Source organism: Pseudonaja textilis, chromosome 12 (assembly GCF_049901715.1).
Source record: "Pseudonaja textilis isolate UNSWEBS1 chromosome 12, rPseTex1.2, whole genome shotgun sequence".
NCBI lineage: Eukaryota > Metazoa > Chordata > Lepidosauria > Squamata > Elapidae > Pseudonaja > Pseudonaja textilis.
This window is the reverse complement of record NC_142001.1, coordinates 10406996-10427531: the sequence shown is the minus strand read 5'-3', so window position 1 is coordinate 10427531 and position 20536 is coordinate 10406996. Positions and strand designations below refer to the sequence as shown.

The window sequence follows — 20536 nt, the reverse complement described above, 5'->3', positions numbered from 1 at the left end:
TCCATATGATCCATATGATCATAACCATATGCTACATTCACATTGATTGACCTCTCTGTCTGTCAATGGAAAGGTATTTAATTTAGCTGAAGCAGAACTGGAAAAAAAATAATAAACACAAACATTTACAGTGCTCTTATCTCTTGATCAATAAGGAATGAAATTATAATAATGGGTAATTGTTCTTGCAAACCTAACCCTGTAATTCAATCTCAAATCATGCTTTTAGTTTGAAATACGTTCCAATTTCATCAGATATATGAGAAGGAGAGAAAGAATTATTTAGGAAGAAGGGAAGGAAGAAGGGAAGGAAAAAGGGAAGGAAGGAAGGAGTGGGAGGGAGGGGAAGGGAAGAGGGAGGTGAAGGAAGGAGAGTGGAGGAAGGAAGGAAACAAACTTCAAAGAATAACTCACTTCTTTATCCTTCTTTCAGGTCTGAAATTATCTTCTTAATGCAATAATCATTGTGAAAGCAAAACTGCTATGGTGACACCTTTTATATCTAGACAGACTATATTATGGTTACTTTATGCAGGGAAATCTTTTTTTTAAAAAATCTTCAAAGTTTTAAATGTCTTAGATCCGGGGTCTCCAACCTTGGCAACTTTAAGCCTGATGGGCTTTAACTCCCAGAATTCCCCAGCCATTCTGGGAGTTGAAGTCCCCTAGGCTTAAAATTGCTAAGGCTGGAGACCTCTGCCTTAGATCCAGGAGAGCTACCCCTTTTATTGATGGAGAGGATCTAGTCTCATTGTCCCAATGGTGAAAGAAGCATGTTTGATTGGAACAAAGTTAGGGACACCTCCCTGGCCACGCCAAAAATCTGCAACTCCAGGTTCGCAATTTTATTAATGTGAAGTTAAACTTAAATTTGCTAAAAGTTCCCTGTGGCTTTGTACCTTATCCTGGCATTGCTATTTTCTTAGAAATAAATACTGAGTTCTGTATATTTCCTTTCTGTAGAGCAAACTCGGACGTTCTTCCTTATGGAGAGTCAGTCTAGCGAATTCTGCACTGTGCAGGAGTTTGGACTGATGGGTCATACCTGCCCTGGGCAGGGGTTCGTCTAGAAGACCTCCAAGGTCCCTTCCAGCCCTACTACTCTAGATTTCATTCTTACACTATAATTCTATCAGCTAATGTTCTTCATCAAAAGGCTTTGTTTTTGGACAGAGAGAGAAAGAATAGTTTCCATAAGCAACGCAACTTGCAGCTTGAATTCTAACTGCAGCATCTTCCAGCTTTAACATTTTTATTAGGAATTGTGTGTTTGCGTGTGTAATTGTTTCTTTTAAGTGATTTTAAGCCTTGTACCTCCACCCCCCTCCACCTTTTAAACGCTTTAAACTGTGCATTGATCTCAGAAGTTCTATAAACAGCCCCGAGCAATGCACTGGGCTCAAAAAAAAAAATATCAGGATATAATTTTTCATATGAATAAATGAATACATGTTCATTGATCCACCCTGAGCAGCAAACAATTTCTGACAAGACAAGAAGTGTCTGTCTCAGCAGCTATTTGTCCCAGATGGATCAGAATTCTTCTTCATATGTTCTAGCCTTTCCACTGGTTTACAAGTTACGGAGAGAAGAACTAACATGGCTTCTTCTGTCATCTTAATTATAATTTCCCGATTCTTTGGCACCACTGTTCCCCTACTAGCCAGCAACAGCAATTGCTCCAACTGGTTGTATCCAAGAAAGATCCTTGAGAACTCCTTGGTGCTCTCTGAGCTTGGTGGTTTTCTTACAGACGTTGCATTGCCAAACTAAGTCACATCATCAATGCTTGATGTTAGCGTAATGCTAGCACTGATGATGTTACCCTAGTTTGGAAATGAAACGTCCGCAAAAAACCACCAACCTATGAGAGCACCAAGGACCCCACAGTCCTCCTCCTCCACTCTGCGAACATCCTTTATTCTGGTACTGGTGGTGTTACCTAATTCGGAAATGAAACATCCACAAAAAACCCACAAAGCTCAGTGAAAACCAAGGACCCCACAGTCCTCCTCCTCCTCCTCTCCCTCCTCCTCCTCCACTCTGCAAGCATTCTTTCTTCTAGCATTGATGGTGTTACCTAGTTTGGTAATGAAACATCTGCAACAAAACCACCAAGCTCAGAGAGCACCTCACATCCGGGGGTGGGCTGCTACCAGTTCTCCCCAGTTCGGAAGAACCCGTAGCTAACCACTAGCTAATTTTATGGCCGGTTATGGCAAATCCCACCCCTGGCTGGCACTGCCCACCCTCCACCCGCCCCTCCCAGGAATCGTTTTGGATGCCAGGTAAGTGCGGGGCCTCCACAGAGGCTCGGGGAGGGTGAAAACCAGGCCCATTTCCGGCCTCCATAGCCTGGGGAGGCCATTTTTGCTCTCCCAGGAAAGCTCTGGAGCCCGGGGAGGGCAAAATACCCGGGCCTCCTCATTATCTTTGGGCTTGGACTGAATTTCTTCCCTTTAAAAACTGTTCTTGGGAGAGTTTTTTCTCCAGCCGGAAGATAACTGGACATTGGGGGTCAAGTTGGAGGTATTAAAGGGACTTTATCTACTTTTGTGACTTTGTTGCTTTTGTGACATGCCCCAAGTCATCACACCAAGCATGTGGATATTGGCAACACTTGATTGCCTGCTCTCCAACACCCTTTTTTCTTACTCCTGCTCTTATAGGCCATTCTTCTAGCAATAACAGAAAAGGAGAATAAATACAGTGCGATGTAGATTTACCGCCATGTATTCTAGCTGAGATATCCCCCCTCTTTCCAATCGGTCTGGTGTGTCTCTCTTTATTCTCTGCCTTCCAAACCCCACCAGCTGCCCCCCTCTTGTAGAATATGTTCTCGCTTATGTAGGTCAACTCTACAACTGGGATGATGAATAAATCGGCAGTGACAGGTCCTTTGATATTTTAGCATGGTTTCCCACAGATGGAACGCATCCAAAGGCCAGGGTGCTGACCAATTCACATTGGCTAAATAGATCAACTGAAATAAACATAATAAATGCAATCGTCATGAAAGAACACCGTTTCACGCTCGTTGACGACTTGACTTATCGGAAGTGGCAGTTCTCAGGGCTCCCAGACGGCAGTTGGATTTGCCACTTGACCAGTGGACAGATTCACTTCAGTGACCAGAAGAGGAAATTTTCTGCCTGATTTCAGGGTAATTTAGTCACCTGCTCCGGGATAACCAAAGCCAAGTCAACAGCACTTGGCTAAATATCAAAGGTGTGTTGGGATTCACAAGATAGAGGTGGGGGGTGCTTTATTTTTATTTCATTTTATTTTTGCGGGAGCTGAAATTATTGAAATGTTAATGATAGTAGAATGTAGCTGCTGATCCAGTTCTACAGAGGAATGATTGAGTCTGTCATCTGCACTTCTATAACTGTCTGGTTTGGCTCTGCAACCCAACAAGACAGACACAAAACTTCAGAGGATAATTAGGACTGCAGAAAAAAAACTACCAACCTGCCTTCCATGGAGGACCTGTATATTGCATGAGTCAAAAGAGGGCTGTGAACATATCTACAGACCCTTCACATCCCGGACATAAACTGTTTCAACTCCTACCCTCAAAACGACACTACAGAGCACTGCACACCAGAACAACTAGACACAAGGACAGTTTTTTCCCCGAACGCCATCACTCTGCTAAACAAATAACTCCCTCAACACTGTCCAACTATTTACACAATCCGCATTATTATTACTATTAATCTTCTCATCACTCCTTATCACCCATCCCCTCCTCCCACTTGTGATTGTATGACTGTAACTTTGTTGCTTTTATCCTTACGATTTATATTGACTGTTTCCTAGTTTGATTTGATTGCTTATTGTACCCTATGACTATCATTGTGCTGTATCTGATGATTCTTGACAAATGTATCTTTTCTTTTATATACACTGAGAGCATTTGCACCAAGACAAATTCCTTGTGTGCCCAATCACACTTGGCCAATATTCTATTCTATTCTATTCTATTCTATTCTATTCTATTCTATTCTATTCTATTCTATTCTACTCTACTCTGTTATTTTATTCTATTCTATTCCATTCCATTCCACTCCAATCCTTTGTTCTGTTCTGTTCTGTTCTGTTCTGTTCTGTTCTACTCTACTGTACTCTAACTCCCTTGTTCTGCTCTGTTCTATTCTATGTAGCGCATATATTTTTTTTGCAGCTTTCCTCTTGCCTATTTTCTTGGTTTAGAAAACAATGGTTGAACTGGCTCCCTTAAAAGCTGGCTTAGGCAGCCATGAGCTAGAAGTCTGGAGCTGAAAAGAGCTCATCTCTTTCCTTTCAGAAGGGAAGTATTCCAACCATGCTTTCTCCAGAATTCAGGAATGGCAGACTCCCACGGAGAGCTGATGTTCCATTCCGAAGAGTCAGCCAAGTACACAGGTCCATCCGACATGTGCATAACAGCCAGTCTGAGGTAAGGTGCATGTGTTCACAGGTATTGTTCAACTCAGCCCTCATTTCAACTGCCACTGGCAGGACAGGACAGCCAAAAGGCTGGATGTGGCCCATGGGCCACAAGATACTTTGGTTTGATCTAACAGGACAATGGTAGGGATTATAGCTGCCCATCCTATGTAAAACAGAAGCTGTCCCCGGGGCTATTTTGGAAAGAATTTATGTTTGACTGCTCAGTTTCTCTTTTTCTTAATGTCTTTAGTTCCCTCTTTCCACTTTTAAAATCTACTTTAAGGAAAGCTACGCTATTGAGTTTTCGTGCTTTAAAATATGTACACATATTTCAATAAAAACAGCCATAGTAAAGCTTTGAGCTTTGTTGGAATCCTGCTAAAAGCACTTTATTGAATTTTCTGTTTCCAGTCAAATATTTCAATTTGATTGGTTCTGGGTGATTGGAAAAGTTCTTCAGATATTTATAGTTCAAAGCTCACAGACATGAAACGCTGCGTGAGATTGTCAGAATTTAGGGGAGTTTTCCCATTCAACTTCTTTCGAGAACATTCAATTGATTGGTGCCCCTTAGTATAATTACAAAATAACCCATCTTATCCATTTGCGGGCAAGCAGATCTGGTGAACCAGATATCTGTTGGTTCACCATGTGCTAACCATCAGATGTGAAATATTTGAAATAAAATGCCTATGGATGCTTCAAATAGAGGTTGACTGAGTATGGAGACACCCTAGTTCTACTAGCTGTTTCTCTAGGAATTTGATCCAAGAGGTTAGTCAACCTCTGTAGTTGATGATGGTTATGTCATGCCCTTGTTAGAGTCAGACTCTGAGGGAGAAGAGGAACAGCCAACAGGGAGTGGAGATGTGGCTCCGGAGCTTGTGGAGGAGGCTGGGGAAGGGCAGACAGAGGAAGAAACAGGCCCATCCCCTCGTCCTCCTAGGACACGCAGGGAGGAATGGAGAAGGAAACAACTTGGCTTATGAGAGAGGAAGCGGCCATGATCCCCCTCATTGGTTGCAGCTAGGGAGAATAGCATATAAGAGAGACAGTTAAAATACGGTGTTGCCGGAAGTAAAGTTGTGTGTTGGCGTCCTTCCAATAGACTGTGCCATGTTATTTCCTTGAATTTGGTAATTACTTATCCTGGTCTGTTGTGGAAATTTCATCATTGTAGTTTGTTCTGGTTTTTTATTTCACCTCTATCTTCTCATTAAATTTGGACTGTATTGCTTTCTTTTGAAGGCTATTTTTGAATATGTTTTATTTCCAACTGAGAATTATTGAACAGTGGGGCCAAGTTGGAGGCATTAAAGGACATTTATTTACATTTTGGATTTTGTTACATTTGTGTTACACTCCAGGTCATCACAGGTTATATGAAAATAATGCATATTCTTATTTATACGATGAGAACATCACAGAAGAGAAGTAAACATAGACATACAACCCACATAATTACATACAAAACGTCTATGGGATACGGATAGCATTAACACAAATAAAATATGAAAATTCAGGTAGCCCTCCACTTGCAACAGTTCTCATTTCGTGACCATTTGACGATATAACGGCACTGAATAAAAAGTGGCTTAGGACTGTTTTTTACACATTTGGTACTTTTGCACATTCCTCTGACCATGTGATCAAAATTCAAAGTTTTGCAACTGGTTCATACTTATGATGGTTGCAATGTTCCAAAGTCATGTGATCACATTTTGTAATCTTCTGACAAGCGAAGTCAATAGGGGAACAACATTTACTTAATAACCATGTTACTAACTTAACAATTGCAAAATGTTGGGCTCAACTGCAGTCGTAACTCAAGAACTATCATGCTTATATTGTAAACTGCCCAGAGAGTGCTATAAAGCACTATAAACTGACAGGAATAGCTAACACCCTAGAAGATAGGCTCAAGATCCAAATGGATCTTGACAGATTTGAACACGGGGCCCTCTCCAACAAAATGAAATTCAATGTAGAAAAAAGGAAAGTCTTACACTTAGGCAAGAAAAACCAAAAGGACACATATAGACTGGGTGAAACCAATCTTAATATCAATAATTGTGAGAGGGATTTTGGAGTCTCAGTGAACAACCAATTAAATATGAGCCAGCAGTGTGGAGCAGCAGCCAAAAGAGCCAATGTAATCCTAAATTGCATTAACAGAGGGATACAATCGAGATCAAATGAGGTACTAATACCACTCTATCAAGAATTAGTAAGACCACACCTAGAGTACTGCATCCAGTTTTGGTCACCGCACTATAAAAAAGATGTTGAGATTCTAGAAAAAGTGCAGAGAAGAGCAACCAGGATGATAAAGGGACTATAGGTTAAAACATACGATGAACAGTTGCAGGAACTGGGCCTGGCTAGTCTAGGGAAGAGAAGGACCATGGGAGACAGGAGAGCAGTCTTCCAATATTTGAGGGGCTGTCACAGAGAGGAGGGGATCAAGCTATTTTCTAAAGCGCTTGTAGGCCAGACAAGGAATAATGGATGGAAACTGATCAAGGAGAGATTCAACCTGGAAATAAGGAGAAATTTTCTGACAGTGAGAACAATCAACCCATGGAAAAAGAAGTTGCCTTCAGAAGTTGTGGGAGCTTCATCACTTGAGATTTTCAAGAAGAGATTGGACTGCCATCTGTCAGAAATGGTGTAGAGTCTCCTGCTTGGGCAGTGGGTTGGACTAGATGACCTACAAGGCCCTTCCAACTCTGTTAATCTGTATATCTGTATATAAGACTAAATGCTATTGCTATTGTGAGTGTTATTAAACTGGAAGATATCATTGTTTTGATTGCTGGTTTTTAAACTTTTAAACTCCAGAAGATGGAAGAGGACAGGAAGGCCTGGAGGAACTTCGTCCATGGGGTCACAATGGGTCAAACACGACTTCGCAGCTAACAACAACACTACTACTCAAGACGTATTGCTGTGAAATGGGCATCCATGTAAATTATTTAAATCAATGCCTACTCTCAGCCATGGAAGTTCATTGAAGATCTTAAGCCAGGGCCACTCACTGCAACCTATCTCACAAGAAGGCTGTTGTAGGAATAAAACCAGGAAGCTGAGTTCTTTCTACACAGAGAATGACCTCGTAACACCTGCACAGGGCTAAGGTTTCAACTCCATGCCGGCCTAATTTCAGCCGCATTCTCCAAAAATCAAAATCCACAATCTAAAATCTGTTCCTCTGTTAATAAAACAGAAAGGTGACCTTACCCAGCGTAATAAGTCACTGAAGAAATCTTCTTTCAACACATTGAAAGGATTTCACGAAGGTTAACGCCTCTTTGTTTTACCTGAGGGCTACATTACAACACATATTTTGCACTGGCTTCTAAAATGTGGTCCCCTGAAAAAATTATGATCCAGGCCAGATTTCCAACTTCTAAAAAGTTATGTGGGATGCAAACACACACTCTCTCTCTCTCTCTCCATCTCTCTCTCCCTCCCTCCCTCATCTGTTCCAGCTCTATTTTGGTTACTTAAGTCTGTCCCGAGGAAATAAATGCCTTTTATAACAACTACAAGGCCCCTTACAATTCATAAATACATGGAATAATTACTTTCTGGAGAAGTCGCTCTAATCTAATTTACTGCATTTTTATAGAGTGGTAGACTAACGTCTTATTTGCGACCTGTCGAAAAGGCAGCAAATTATGGCAAGCTTAACATTAAATGCTACGCCATAAAGCAAATATTTATCTAATTTGGGATTCTGTACATCTTAAAAGAGCATGATAGCTGGCTTTTCTTCCATCCAAAGCAAGTAAGTGCCTACATTATTCCCCTCAGTTGTGCAGACTAAAGGGGGCATGCATCACTATCAATCAAGCCATTCTAAAAGGTGCCATTATCACTAAAGATTTGTTATTGTAACACACAGCCTACATTCTTGTAGAGAGACCAAGATAATACCTTAAGAAAAGCCCAGTGTCTGCGGTAACATCATGCAATAAACAAGGGTTTTAAATCACAAAGGTGCATTCAAAACAGAGTGAATGACCTTGGCTGATTCAGAAAGCTAAGAAGGATTGGTTCTTGATAAAACTTCAATAGGAGACCATGTGGGAAAGGACAGGAGCTGTGGGTCAAGCCACTTCCATATATTAAGAAAAGTGCTGTGTTATGGAATTGTGTAGGAATCAGTTTGATCTAGGAACCAGGAGACTGTCAGTTCTAGTCCCGCTATGAATGCTGGCTGGGTGACTTTGGGCCAATCACCAGAAGATGGTAAATTCTAGTCCCGCCATGAAACTTGGTTTGGTGACTTTGGGGCAATCACCAGGAGACGGTGACTTCTAGTCCCACCTTAGGGATGAAAGCAGCTGTTGGACTTTGAGCAAATTACCAAGAGACTGAGTTCTAATCTCACTTTAGGCATGAAAACTGGCTGAGTGATTTTGTGCCAATCACTGGGAAACTGTGAATTCTAGTCCTGTCTTAGCCACAAATAAACCACAAATGACTGGGGCTACAAAACCAATAAACCACAAACGAAGCCTTTTTTATGAACCCACCTAATGACAGCTCAGCTTCGGAGTTGTAGAAAACTAGAGAGCTCTTCCATTGTGGACACTGGGCTGGCTGATTGCTGTCAATAAACCATGATCAATATATTCTTTTCACCCTGAATCAATATCCTTGCCAGGAAACTTAGTTATAGCAGGCAAGATAATGACAGGCAAGATAATGGCGTGGCTCTTAAGTGAAGGCGACAATGGGTGTCCTAAACCAAAATACATTATAAGCGTATGTCAAAAAAGGAGGGCAGGAAACAGAACCACGGAGAGTTCCTTGTACAACTTCACGATACAAAGGTTTCTCCATAAGGGCAAACTCAAAATAACTGTACAAAGACCTACACCAGTTGGTCATTACATACCGTTTATTGGGGAAAGCTACTTATTTCATTGAGTTAAAGAACCATTACTGGATTTTATAGACTCCGATTCCAATGTTTGAAAAAATAGGGAACCTAGCGGGACTTCTTAAAAAAACCAGAAAGCAAGGTTAGATCTGTCCCAAGAAAAGCAGTTGGAGAAAGCAATTTGGTCTAGTAGTTAAGGCACCAGGCTAGAAAATGGGAGACTGTGAGTTCAAGTCCTGCCTTGGCCATGAAAACTGGGTAACTTTAGGCTAGTCACACCTCATAGGGTTGTTGTACTAAGGTTCAGAGTGCTCTGCTTATTGCAAGACCCCCAAATAGCGCTTGACTTACAAACATTCGTTTACTGACCACCGTTCAAAGTTACGACGGCACTGGAAAAAGTGACTTATGGCCATTTCTCATACTTACGAAGGTTGCAGCATCCCTGTGGGGGAAAAATTCAGCCGCCTGGCAACTGATATATATTTATGACGGCTACAGTGGCCAGTCACGTGATCACCAATCTAAGTTGGTCCTTGCTGTGCGCAGGTTTCTCTTCTATCTTCTTTCTAGCTAAGTCCCGGTCTAAGAGGGACATTCTTTAAATCTTTTGATATCACAAGATCATTTACCTCTTCTTATTCTGCATGACGGGTAGTCCTTGACTTACAACCATTCATTTAGTGACTGTTGGACATTACAACAGCACTGGGAAAAGGGACCTATGACTGTTTTTCACTGAAAACAATTCACAGATGCGGGATTTGTGCGCTTGACAACTGGTGTGTATTTACGACAATTGCACTGTCCTGGGATCATCTGATCACCATTTGTAACCCCCCCCAGTTGGCTTTTGACAAGCAAAGTCAATATGGGAGGGGGGGGAGCCTGATTCACTTAACAACTACAGTGATTCACTCAAGAATGGTGGCAAAAAAGGTTGTAAAACGAAGCACAACTTACTTAACGATTGCTTTGCTTAGCAGTAATTTGGAGCTCCATTGAGGCCGTACGTTGAGGACTACCTATATTCTGGAAACAGCCCTTGTCCTCTCTCAGGCTCAAAGAATCCTATAGGTGTTGGACTCAATTTCATTGGGGGCCGCATCAGGGTTGTGTGTTGACGTCGGACAGCCGGGGGACGGCGTGGCTGGCTTGACGTCACTCGTATTGGCGGCACCTGTGGTGGCCCGGGCAGGGCTGGGGGATCCATTTTCGCTGGCAGAGGACTGCAGGAGCTGTCGTGGCTAAACACAGTCTGGGAGGAGCTGCAGGCAGGCCTTCCAAGGGATGTTTTCACTGGAAGAGGTACCGCAGGCCGGTCCTTCACGGTTTCCAGGCACAGATCTAAGCACCCTGTGAGCCCTTGCGTTTGACACCCCTGCCTTAAGAGCAATGAGTATCTCCATAGCAGAGACGAAGGATTTGGGAGAAAGGAGATGTTTTAGAACAAAACACCCAAACAAAACGTCCTTTGAATTGTATTCGTTCCATCCTTGATTTGCAGCGCCCTCCACCGAAGCCTCCCCTCTCCAATTTAGCTTGTCGCTGGTCAATACTACGATGGCAGTTTGCAGACGCCGATATTACATGTCCGATGTTTTCATTTATCTGAGAAACCATTTTAATAAATGCACAGATTGTCCTGCGCGAACCACAAGGTGCCACTCCGAAGCTGTAGAGCACAAGTGCTTTCTCGTGTCGGTGTAGTCCGAGGGCATAGCAGATGGAACGGAAGCTACAGAGAGAGGGGCCATTTATCACAATGACAGAAAGTGGGTAGCCTCAACCCTTTCACCACAGGGAGGGAAAACCGGGGTGGCAAAGCCAAGAGGAAGGAATCCAAAAAAAAACCCCCCAAACCCTGGACTTTGTGTCACGGGGCAAACCGCAACGCTGTTTGTAACTTAATGATGTTATTAGCCTTAGACATTCAAGTACAGGCAGTCCTTGACTTAGGAGTGCAATTGAGCCTGAGATTTATGTGGAAGTGGGAACATTGGTGAAGTTGAGTTTTGCACCCTTTAATGGCTTTTCTTGCCGATGGTCGAGTGGTCGAAAGTCGAACATAACTACATGTTTGACGATGATGATGATGATGACTAAAGCAGCCATGTCCCCAGCCCACATTTAGCTGATAACATCTCAGGCTTTCTAAGGTTATTTTTCTCCACCCCAACATTTATATTAGCACACAACATCTGGCTTACAGGCAGTGCTGGGATTCAACTGGTGCAATAACCGGTTCGGTGAGCACATGCTTCGAATCAGCTGGACTGCAAAACACAGAAATATAACACATACTAGAGCCGTGATGGCGAACCTATGGCACGCGAGCCCCAGCCAAACCTACCTGCACTGCACATGTGTGCGCCTCCCAGCTGATTTTCAGCCCGTTTGAGTCCCAGAGGCTCAAGGGAAGCCTCTGCAGCCTCGGGAGGCCGAAAAACAGGCCTTCTGGAAATACCGGGAGTGCCTGTTTTCAGCCTCCGGAGGGCTTCTGGAGTCCAGGGGAAGCCATTTTCGCCCTACTGAGGGCTTGAGGGAAGCCTCTGCAGCCTTTGAAGGCCAAAAAATGGGCCCAAATACTGGAAGTGCCAAAACAGGTCCATTTTGTAAAAAAGGCAGGAAGGCAACATTCTGGTGTTGCTTATAGAAACTGCCTCTCCGTTAACCCTTATTACATTCTTGGCAGGACTAGACTTCCTGTCTCTGGAACATCTCTGGAGTATTTTTCCCCTCCTTTGCTGGTACTTTGCTTGTGTGGAGTGACCATTGAAAAAAGTGACTTATGACCATTTTTCACACTTACGACTGCTGCAGCATCCCCACAGTCATGAGAGGCCAGGCGAGGAGATGCGTGCCTTGATGTGAGTGATATTGAGTTGGCCACGCCCAGTCAATAACATGACCACCAAGCCACACCCCACCAAATAAGCCACGCCCACAGAGCCGGTTGTTAAAAAATTTGAATCCCACCCCTGATGGCAACTAATCAAGGAGAGAAGCAACTTGGAATTAAGGAGGAAGTTTCTAACAGGGAGGACAATTAACCAGTGGAACAGCGTGCCTCCAGAAGTTCTTCGCTCTTCCAGGCGACCTCTCGCAGGCCAGCAGAAGTGGCACGCACGCGTGCCATAGGTTCACCATCACGGGTATAGGATCTCCTGATTCAGCAGAGGATTGGACTAGAAGACCTCTAAGGTCCCTTCCACTTTTATTCTGATTGGCTGTGATGGGAAGACTCCATTATGGTCCTAAGTTGAGGATTACCTATAGAAACGTCCCAACTCTCCGCCTCTGTGTGTCAGACAAGCAGAGGGACAAGTGATGGATGATTGACACCTTGAAACTGTCAGGTGCAGGTTCTCTACAATGCTGCTCTTTTTCCAGATGTGTTTACAAGGGTGTTTAAAGATGCATTGTCGACGTGCAAACTTTGGCCGTGGTTTTCGCCTTTGTTGCGGGAAACATTAATGTTAACAGTGATGATTCCCACAGTGAAGCATGGAGGCTTTGAAGACGAAGGGAGCGTGGAAATGAAACATGCATTATTCCCCTTTTTAAATTAGGCAAAAATCAGCCATGGCAGAACTGCTGAATGTCAGGCTATGGTTCATGGCTCAGGCTATAGTTTTGTGGGAGGAATCCTGCAATCGCTTTCCGCTGTTGTTTATTTTACTATTCCAAGGGTTGCCGCAGAGTGACAAAAGGCATATCATCTGCATCTTGAAATACAGTACATGTGGACATCTCAATATGTGATTAGAGTTGTGAAGCATGATTCATAACCAGCCATCATAAGCTATCACTATTTCCTTGGCTTTCCTCATCGGGCTGTGTGGATAGCAGGCAGTGGGGCATGAAATAATTCAAAACCACTTGTATTTCTTTCTCTGACTTTCTCTTTCTCCCTCCCTCCCTCCCCTTTTTCCTTTTTTCCTTTCTCCCTTCGCTCTTCTTCCTTTCTTCCTCCCTCCCTCCTCCCTTCCCTTCCCTTCCCTTCTTTCCTTCCTTCCTCCCTTCTCTCTCCTTCCCTCTTCGTCTCATCTTTCTTCCTTTTTCCCGTCCTCCCTTCTCTCTCCATTATTCTTCCCTTCTCCTTCCTCCCTCCTTCCCTTCCCTTCTTTCCTTCCTTTCTCCCTTCTCTCTCCTTCCCTCTTTGTCTCATCTTCCTTCCTTCCTTCCCTCTCCTTCTTTCCTTCCTCTCTTCTCTCTTCATTATTCTTCCCTTCTCCTTCCCTCTCTCCCTCTCTTCCCTTCTCTCTCCTTCTTTCCTTCCTCCCTTCTCTCTCCTATATTGTTTCCTTCCTTCCTTCCTTCCTTCCTTCCTTCCTTCCTTCCTTCCTTCCTTCCTTCCCTTTTCTTCCTCCTCCTCTCATTATTTTGATGGACATTGTAGGGATTTCAATTAGTTAAGATTCACTGATATTGTTCATATAAGTTGTCAACTTACAATCATTCTTTTAGCAATCATTCAAAGTTCCCCAGGCACTGAAAAAAGTTACTTACGGCCTCACACTTACAACTGTCACAGCTTTCCCACCATCATGGGATCAAAATTCAGGCATTCAGCAACTGGCATTTACTTACAATGGCTGCAACATCCCAGGGTTGTGTTGCAACCTTTCCAGCCATCTTCCAATGAATGAAGACAACGGGGCAAGCCAATTTTGATTAATGAACACAGTGATCCACTTAACAAACACAGCGATTCGCTTAACAACTGTGGCACTTGGACTTATATATCACTTCATAGTGCTTTCACAACCCTCTCTAAGCTGTTTTACAGAGCCAGCATTTTGTCCCCACCGATCTGGGTCCTCATTTTACCCATCTAGGAAGGATGGAAGGAGGAGCCAACCTTGGGACGGTGAGATTTGAACTGCCAAACTGCTGGCGGACGGCAGTCAGCAGAAGTCTTGCAAGCAAGCAAGAAGATTTCCTATATGAAAGCTGGCTTAGGGAAAGAGCCCCCATCTTCTCTACTGCAAGCAACGATGTTCAGTGAATTGGCCCTCCGGATGGCGCTGCTGGCCTCCACCACCTCAACCTCCCTATTGTCTAATCCCAGAAGAGGTCTACCAAGGTGGACAACCACTTGCAATCTACACTATCCAGCTTCTTATGCTCCTAAGGTAAAGGTTCCACTTGCACCTATGCGCTAGTCATTTCCGGCTCTAGGGGGCGGTGATCATCTCCCTTACAAAGCCAAAGAGAGCCAGCGCTGTCCGAAGACGTCTCCGTGGTCATGTGGCCGGCACGACTAAACGCTTTCGAAAGGCACACAGAACGCTGTTACCTTCCCACCAAAGCAGTCCCTATTTTTCTACTTGCATTTTAATATGCTTTCGAACTGCTAGGTTGGCAGAAGGCGGGTCAAGTAACAGAAGCTCACTCTGTTACCCGGCGCTGGGGATTCGAACCTCTGATTGACAAGCTCAGCGTCTTAGCCACTGAGCCACCGCATCCCTTATCACGTTGCAAATCCTGAGGCCAAAATCCATTGGCATTTATGAAGCTGCCCTTCGCCTCCTGCCCCCATGATTGCTAGCGTCTAAGCTTGGAAGACAACAAAGAGAATTCTGCCCCCCACCCCTCGAAGAATCCCCTCCCAGTCCCTTCCAAAGCTCTGAGATCAACCTTTCCCCATATCGCATGTCCAAGGCATCTAATGGCACTTTCCCCTTTAAGGAAATTACGATTAATGAAGAGCTAAACTGCAAATCCATTAGGTTTTAGTCAGCTCAGCAACGCCACGTGGGGTGAGGGGCTTGGGTGGGGGATCTGGGGAGGGGGTGTCTGGAGAGAGGTTTCATGAATGCTCCAGAAATCCAATAATGTAACCTCTGGTAAAGCTTGAAAAAGCCCTGAAGGACAAGGCAGTTAGATCAATATTAGTTTATTTCAACGGCTGCCCAGGACGGAGGAGGGAGGGAAGCATCCAAAGGATTTTATTACCTGTTGGGGAGATAAGCCCTGGTGATAAGAGGCCCGGCACTCCGTGGGGAAGCAAGCGCGTGTTCTCTTGTACCGCAACCCCCAGAGAGCGCTTGGGGGGTCTCCCCGGTCGTGAACTGTTGAAACAAAAGTGAAAATAAACTTTTAGTGCTCTTTTGTCAAAAGGATTTGCATCAGCAATGTACTTTGCATCGATTTTCTTTTTCTTTTTTTTTAAGGCCCTGACCAGCCGAGTCCTTGGGTTGCGGGTTTCTTATTTCTGCTGTCAGAATTTTAACTCTTTCCAAACTCCAAAGTGACCAGTCGATCACCCATTACAAGTTGCCTTAAGGTTTGGTTAATGTGGGAGAGGACCGGGCTGAGACCGAGGGAGGAGTCAAGAGTGTCATTAGTTTGGAATTCCTTTGCAGTTGCAAGAGATCTAACTGCAACCCATCTTGAATTCCACTGACTCTTATGTTCCAAAGGTGGGTTTTTTTTCCCCCATGTTTTATTTATTTTATTTATATAACATGTAAAGATTCAATTTCAATTGAACAGTGTGTTGACTGGGTACAGTTATTTTTAAGCAATCATAATCAAAATGTTTACAATGATGTCCATTACAATAATATTCATACTATAATAACAATAATATTTAACTTATCTACTTTAACAAGTCTCCTTTCTAACACTTGTCCTGCATTTATATCCCCATATTTCTAACTCCTGTTTTTATTATCTAACCCAGGGGTCGCCAACCTTTTGGACCTCAGGGACCACTAAACTCATAATTTTAAATCCCGCGGACCACTAATATGAATTTTGACAGACAATGGCTTGCTGATGTTGGTGGGAAAGTCGGTCCCATATTCCAGAGCTGCAGTAGTCACAGGACTGGCCCTTTGGCCATCCTGGAGCAGCTGCTCCTCCACCCAAGTGCACCAGCCTGCCATGGACTGGAGGAGCTGCTCTGGGATGACAAAAAAGGCCAGTTTTGTGACAACTGCAGCTCTGGAATAAGGACTGACTTTCCCACCAACATCAGCAAGACACCCCGGGGCGGATTTCCCTCCCCTGTTGCTGGTCTTACCTTCCAGTCCCAGCTCACGTGGCTCCACTCATGGGTGGGGGCCAGCGGGTGGGCAGGCCATGTGGGCGGTGCAGCCTTGTGTTCCCGCACAGCCTGTATTAATTGCTTTGGAATAGCAATAGCACTTAAGACTTATATACCACTTTATAGTGCTTTACAGCCCTCTCAAAGCGGTTTACAGAGTCAGCCTTTTGCCCCCAACAATTTGGGTCTTCATTTTGCCCACCTCAGAAGGATGGAAGGCTGAGTCAACCTGGAGCCTGGTGGGATTTGAACTGCCAAATTGTAGGCAGCTGGCTGCAGGAATAGCTTGCAGTACTGCACTCTAATTACTGCGCCACAGAGGCTCCTATATTGGAATGCTTGGGGGGGGGGTGTCATTTCTCTGCGGACCACCACAATTTTCTCGTGGATCACCAGTGGTCCCCAGCCCACTGGTCGGTGACCACTGATCTAACCATTGGTAAAGTAAATCCCATTTCAAGAAATATTCAGTTTCTTCTTTTTTCTCAATTGAAAGGGTTAATCTATCCATTTCTGCACATTCTAATATTTTTTTGATTACACTCTCATCTGTCGGGATCATCTGAATCACTTGTCCCAAAGGTGTTTTTCTTTTCAAGAGGCAACTGGACTTCCTGGTTATTCTTTGAAGACGTTTCACTTCTCATCCAAGAAGCTTCTTCAGCTCTGACTGGATGGGCGTGGGGGAATGGAAGGATTTATATTCCTTGCAGACAGCTGGTCATTTGCATTTTAGAGAGTCCACTATCCAGCCAGAACGGAAGAAGCTTCTTGGTTGAGAAGCAAAATGTTTTCAAAGAAAAAAACAGAAAGTCCAATTCCCTCTTGAAAAAGCACCTTTTGGACAATCATGACCTGGATGATGGAGAATCTCCATAGACTTTGATTCTTATCTACCACCAATTTGCCTTAACTTTTAGAAGTTCGGATTCTTGTTTAGGGAGAGATAGCATGGAATAAACCTGTCCTAATTTGAACACCCCTGGTTCTTCACAGTGAAAGGGTGCAAAGGAAAATGTAAGGGACATCCCTTGTGAGCAAATAGAAACACCTAATTATTTCCCTGCTCCTGATGAATTGAGGCCACTTGTCTGCTCAACAGTTCACACTGAGTGTAGCTTACTTTTTATTTATTTGTTTGTTAAATTATTTTGCTGTGCATCTCACTCTGCAAAGCAACTCTGGCCAGCTTACAAGTAAAATTGTAAATATTAAAAATATTAGCAACGTTAGATGAAGAAATAGAAAATCAAAGTGGGGTTATTTGGAGTTTTCTGACAACCCTGCGAGGGAGGCTACCAACCCCTCTTTGACTCTGGAGAGTCCTATGCAATACAATATAGCATAATATGATATAAAATATGCTTTTTCTCTGGTAATATCACACTACTAACTAGAGCATACAAAACATATGCTGGACCAATACTCGAATACAGCTCATCAGTCTGGAACCCACATTAGGTATCTGATATTAATACAGTTGAGAAAGTCCAGAAATATTTCACAAGAAGAGTTCTCCACTCCTCTACCCATTGCAGAATACCTTATGCCACCAGAAATTGAAATTCTAGACCTAGAAAACCCAGAACTATGCCACCTTCGGTCCGATCTAAGTATAGTACATAAAATTATATATTGCAATGTCCTACCTGTCAATGAATACTTCAGCTTCAACCATAACAATACAAGAGCACACAATAGATACAAACTTAAGGTTAATCGCACCAAACTTGATTGCAGGAAATACGACTTCAGCAACAGAGTGGTCAATGTCTGGAATACTCTCTGTTGTTTCTTCCCTAAACCTCCAAAACTTTAACCTTAGACTGTCTACTATTGACCTCACCCCTTTTCTAAGAGGTCTGTAGGGGGCGTGCATAAGCGCACCAAGGTGCCTACCATCCGTGTCCTATTGTTTCTTTTTTTCTTATTCGTATCCATTTCTTGTATTCATAACTATGTTTATACTTATACCTGTTATCTTATATCTCTTGACAAAATAAAATAAATAAATAAATAAAAATAGGCTGCACAGATCAATACCTCTCATTCCATCTTGGTTTCCAGCCAGAACAGACCTGATCTTATGCAAGGCCTCAAATCAATTGTTTTTGACTTCTACGCGAGTCCACATTCAAACACGTTCAACAAATGATTAGGGGCCTTGCTGGATAGAATTTACAGAAGTCCGTTTGCTTTAATCTCACACTATGGATTCAGACATATTCTGGTGGTTTGCAAAAAAGCATAGTATGGTCGTTTTTTAAAAGTTTTGTCAGTGATCTTCCCAACACTGTTGGCATCCTCAGTTTTCTTGCCTGAGCTGGGGGTTGGACTAGAAGACCTCCAAGGTCCCTTTCAACTCTTGTTAAACACGTGTGTATTTTATGCTCTGGACTATTGACATTGAATGCATGTAAACCTTGAAAAATATGTGGTAGCCCTGGGCAAAAGAAAGGCAGAAAAATCACTCCAGGTATAGGGACAGTATAAAATATGAACACATGATAAATAATGGAACAATTAAAAATAATAGCACAGAGTTTTATCTCTCTCTCTCTTCCTATTTTTTATTTCTTTCTTTCTTTCTTTCTTTCTTTCTTTCTTTCTTTCTTTCTTTCTTTCTTTCTTTCTTTCTTTCTTTCTTTCTTTTCTCTCTCTCTCTCTCTCTCTCCCCCCCACCTCTCTCTCTCACACACACACACAGAGCATTAACAGACAAGCATTTTGGAAGCAGCTCCTTTAAATTTCTCCAAGGCTTGAGTGGATTCTTTTACCTTGCAAAAGTGCTCCAAGGCTCGATTCACCCCCACCCCCTCTGTCAGACCGCACTCCTTCTCACTCCAGCACTTTAACTCACAAGGGGAAAGCGATACTTGCAGCGTCCATGCCTTTCTTCCTTTTTCCTGGGGAGAAAGAGGACGTGGAGAACGGAAAGCTAGGAGAGCGATCGCAAGTGAGCGACCAAGTTGGCGGTGTGGCCAGCCAGGGATTGTCACCGGTTTGGCGACCTATGCCAAATAACCGCTACCGGTTCACCCGAATAGGTGCGAACCAGTCGAATACCACCTCTGGTCTCTATCTATGTCAGGGGTCTGCAACCTTAAACACTCAAAGAGCCATTTGGACCCATTTCCCATAGAAAAGAAAACACCGGGAGCCAATAATTTAACAACTGGTGTGACTGGGTGGGTGTGGCCAGCTCAATGTCACTCACTCCCAGCCAGTCACCTCCTGCTCTGGAATACAGAGCGAGTCTCCATCCCCCGCCATCACCCTTACCTTCTCAGGCCAGGCAAGGAGTGAAGGGGAGAGGAGGGGAGGGGTCAGCCAGTGGCGGGATCAACCGACAGGGAGCCACAGCAGAGGGCCGAAAGAGCCGCATGTGGCTCCAGAGCCGTATGTGGCTCCAGAGCTGCAGGTTGCCGACCCCTGATCTATGTGGTTGCAATGGCCCACAATTGTTGGAAGTAGGCCTGCTTTCACCTGGAGAGACAAGCAAGCCCAAATCCACAATTCGGTGTAGGATGAATGTTATTACCCATTTTCACAGGGAAAAGTTTCATCTCAAGGCCGCATGAGCTAATGAGGTTTCGGCTTGTGGCTGCACTAAAGTGTGGTTTCTTTGACCGGAAGATCCTTTTCAGCACTGTCAGATTGGAAACACACTATAAAATCTCTGCATTCTCTTGAAAAAAAAAAACACTCCAGGAAAACTGGATCTGCAATAGTTACTGGAAACTCATCGGTTCTTCTGAGGAAATGTTATATCCTTTCTCTTGTTCACGTCAACATCTTTGCCACAATATTTGCTCTTCCTGTTATACAACAGCGCTCGCTGACAAATTTATTTTGAGATGTGTCTAGTGTGGTTGGCTTCAGTCAATTTCTAACACTTAGAAGTGAAACTGGATACTCTTCCATGCATTTCCACTGCAGTTTTATTTATGATTGGAAATCAACAAGCCATCAGAAGAAATCACAACTCAACTGAGACTGAAAACCCTGTTTTGGCTGAACTAGAGACATCTCTGCGGGGGATCAAGAACATTCATCTTGAGCAAACAACTCTAAATCATAGCCTGTTTGACTGGATGGAGCCATCGGTAATGTACAAGATCCGAAACCCAGACTAGGCTGCCTTTACACAGGTG

At 43.6% G+C, this 20536-nt stretch overlaps 1 protein-coding gene across 2 annotated transcripts in view; it reads right to left on the bottom strand.

The window, feature by feature from the left end:
• DACH2 (dachshund family transcription factor 2) overlaps nt 1-20536 on the bottom strand; it is a 284817-nt gene that overhangs the window by 122886 nt on the left and 141395 nt on the right. For both annotated transcript variants that reach the window (XM_087940987.1, XM_087940989.1), the window contains exon 2: nt 15287-15402. In XM_087940987.1, coding sequence (XP_087797113.1) covers nt 15287-15402 — 116 coding nt within the window. The remainder of the gene's footprint in view (nt 1-15286; nt 15403-20536) is intronic.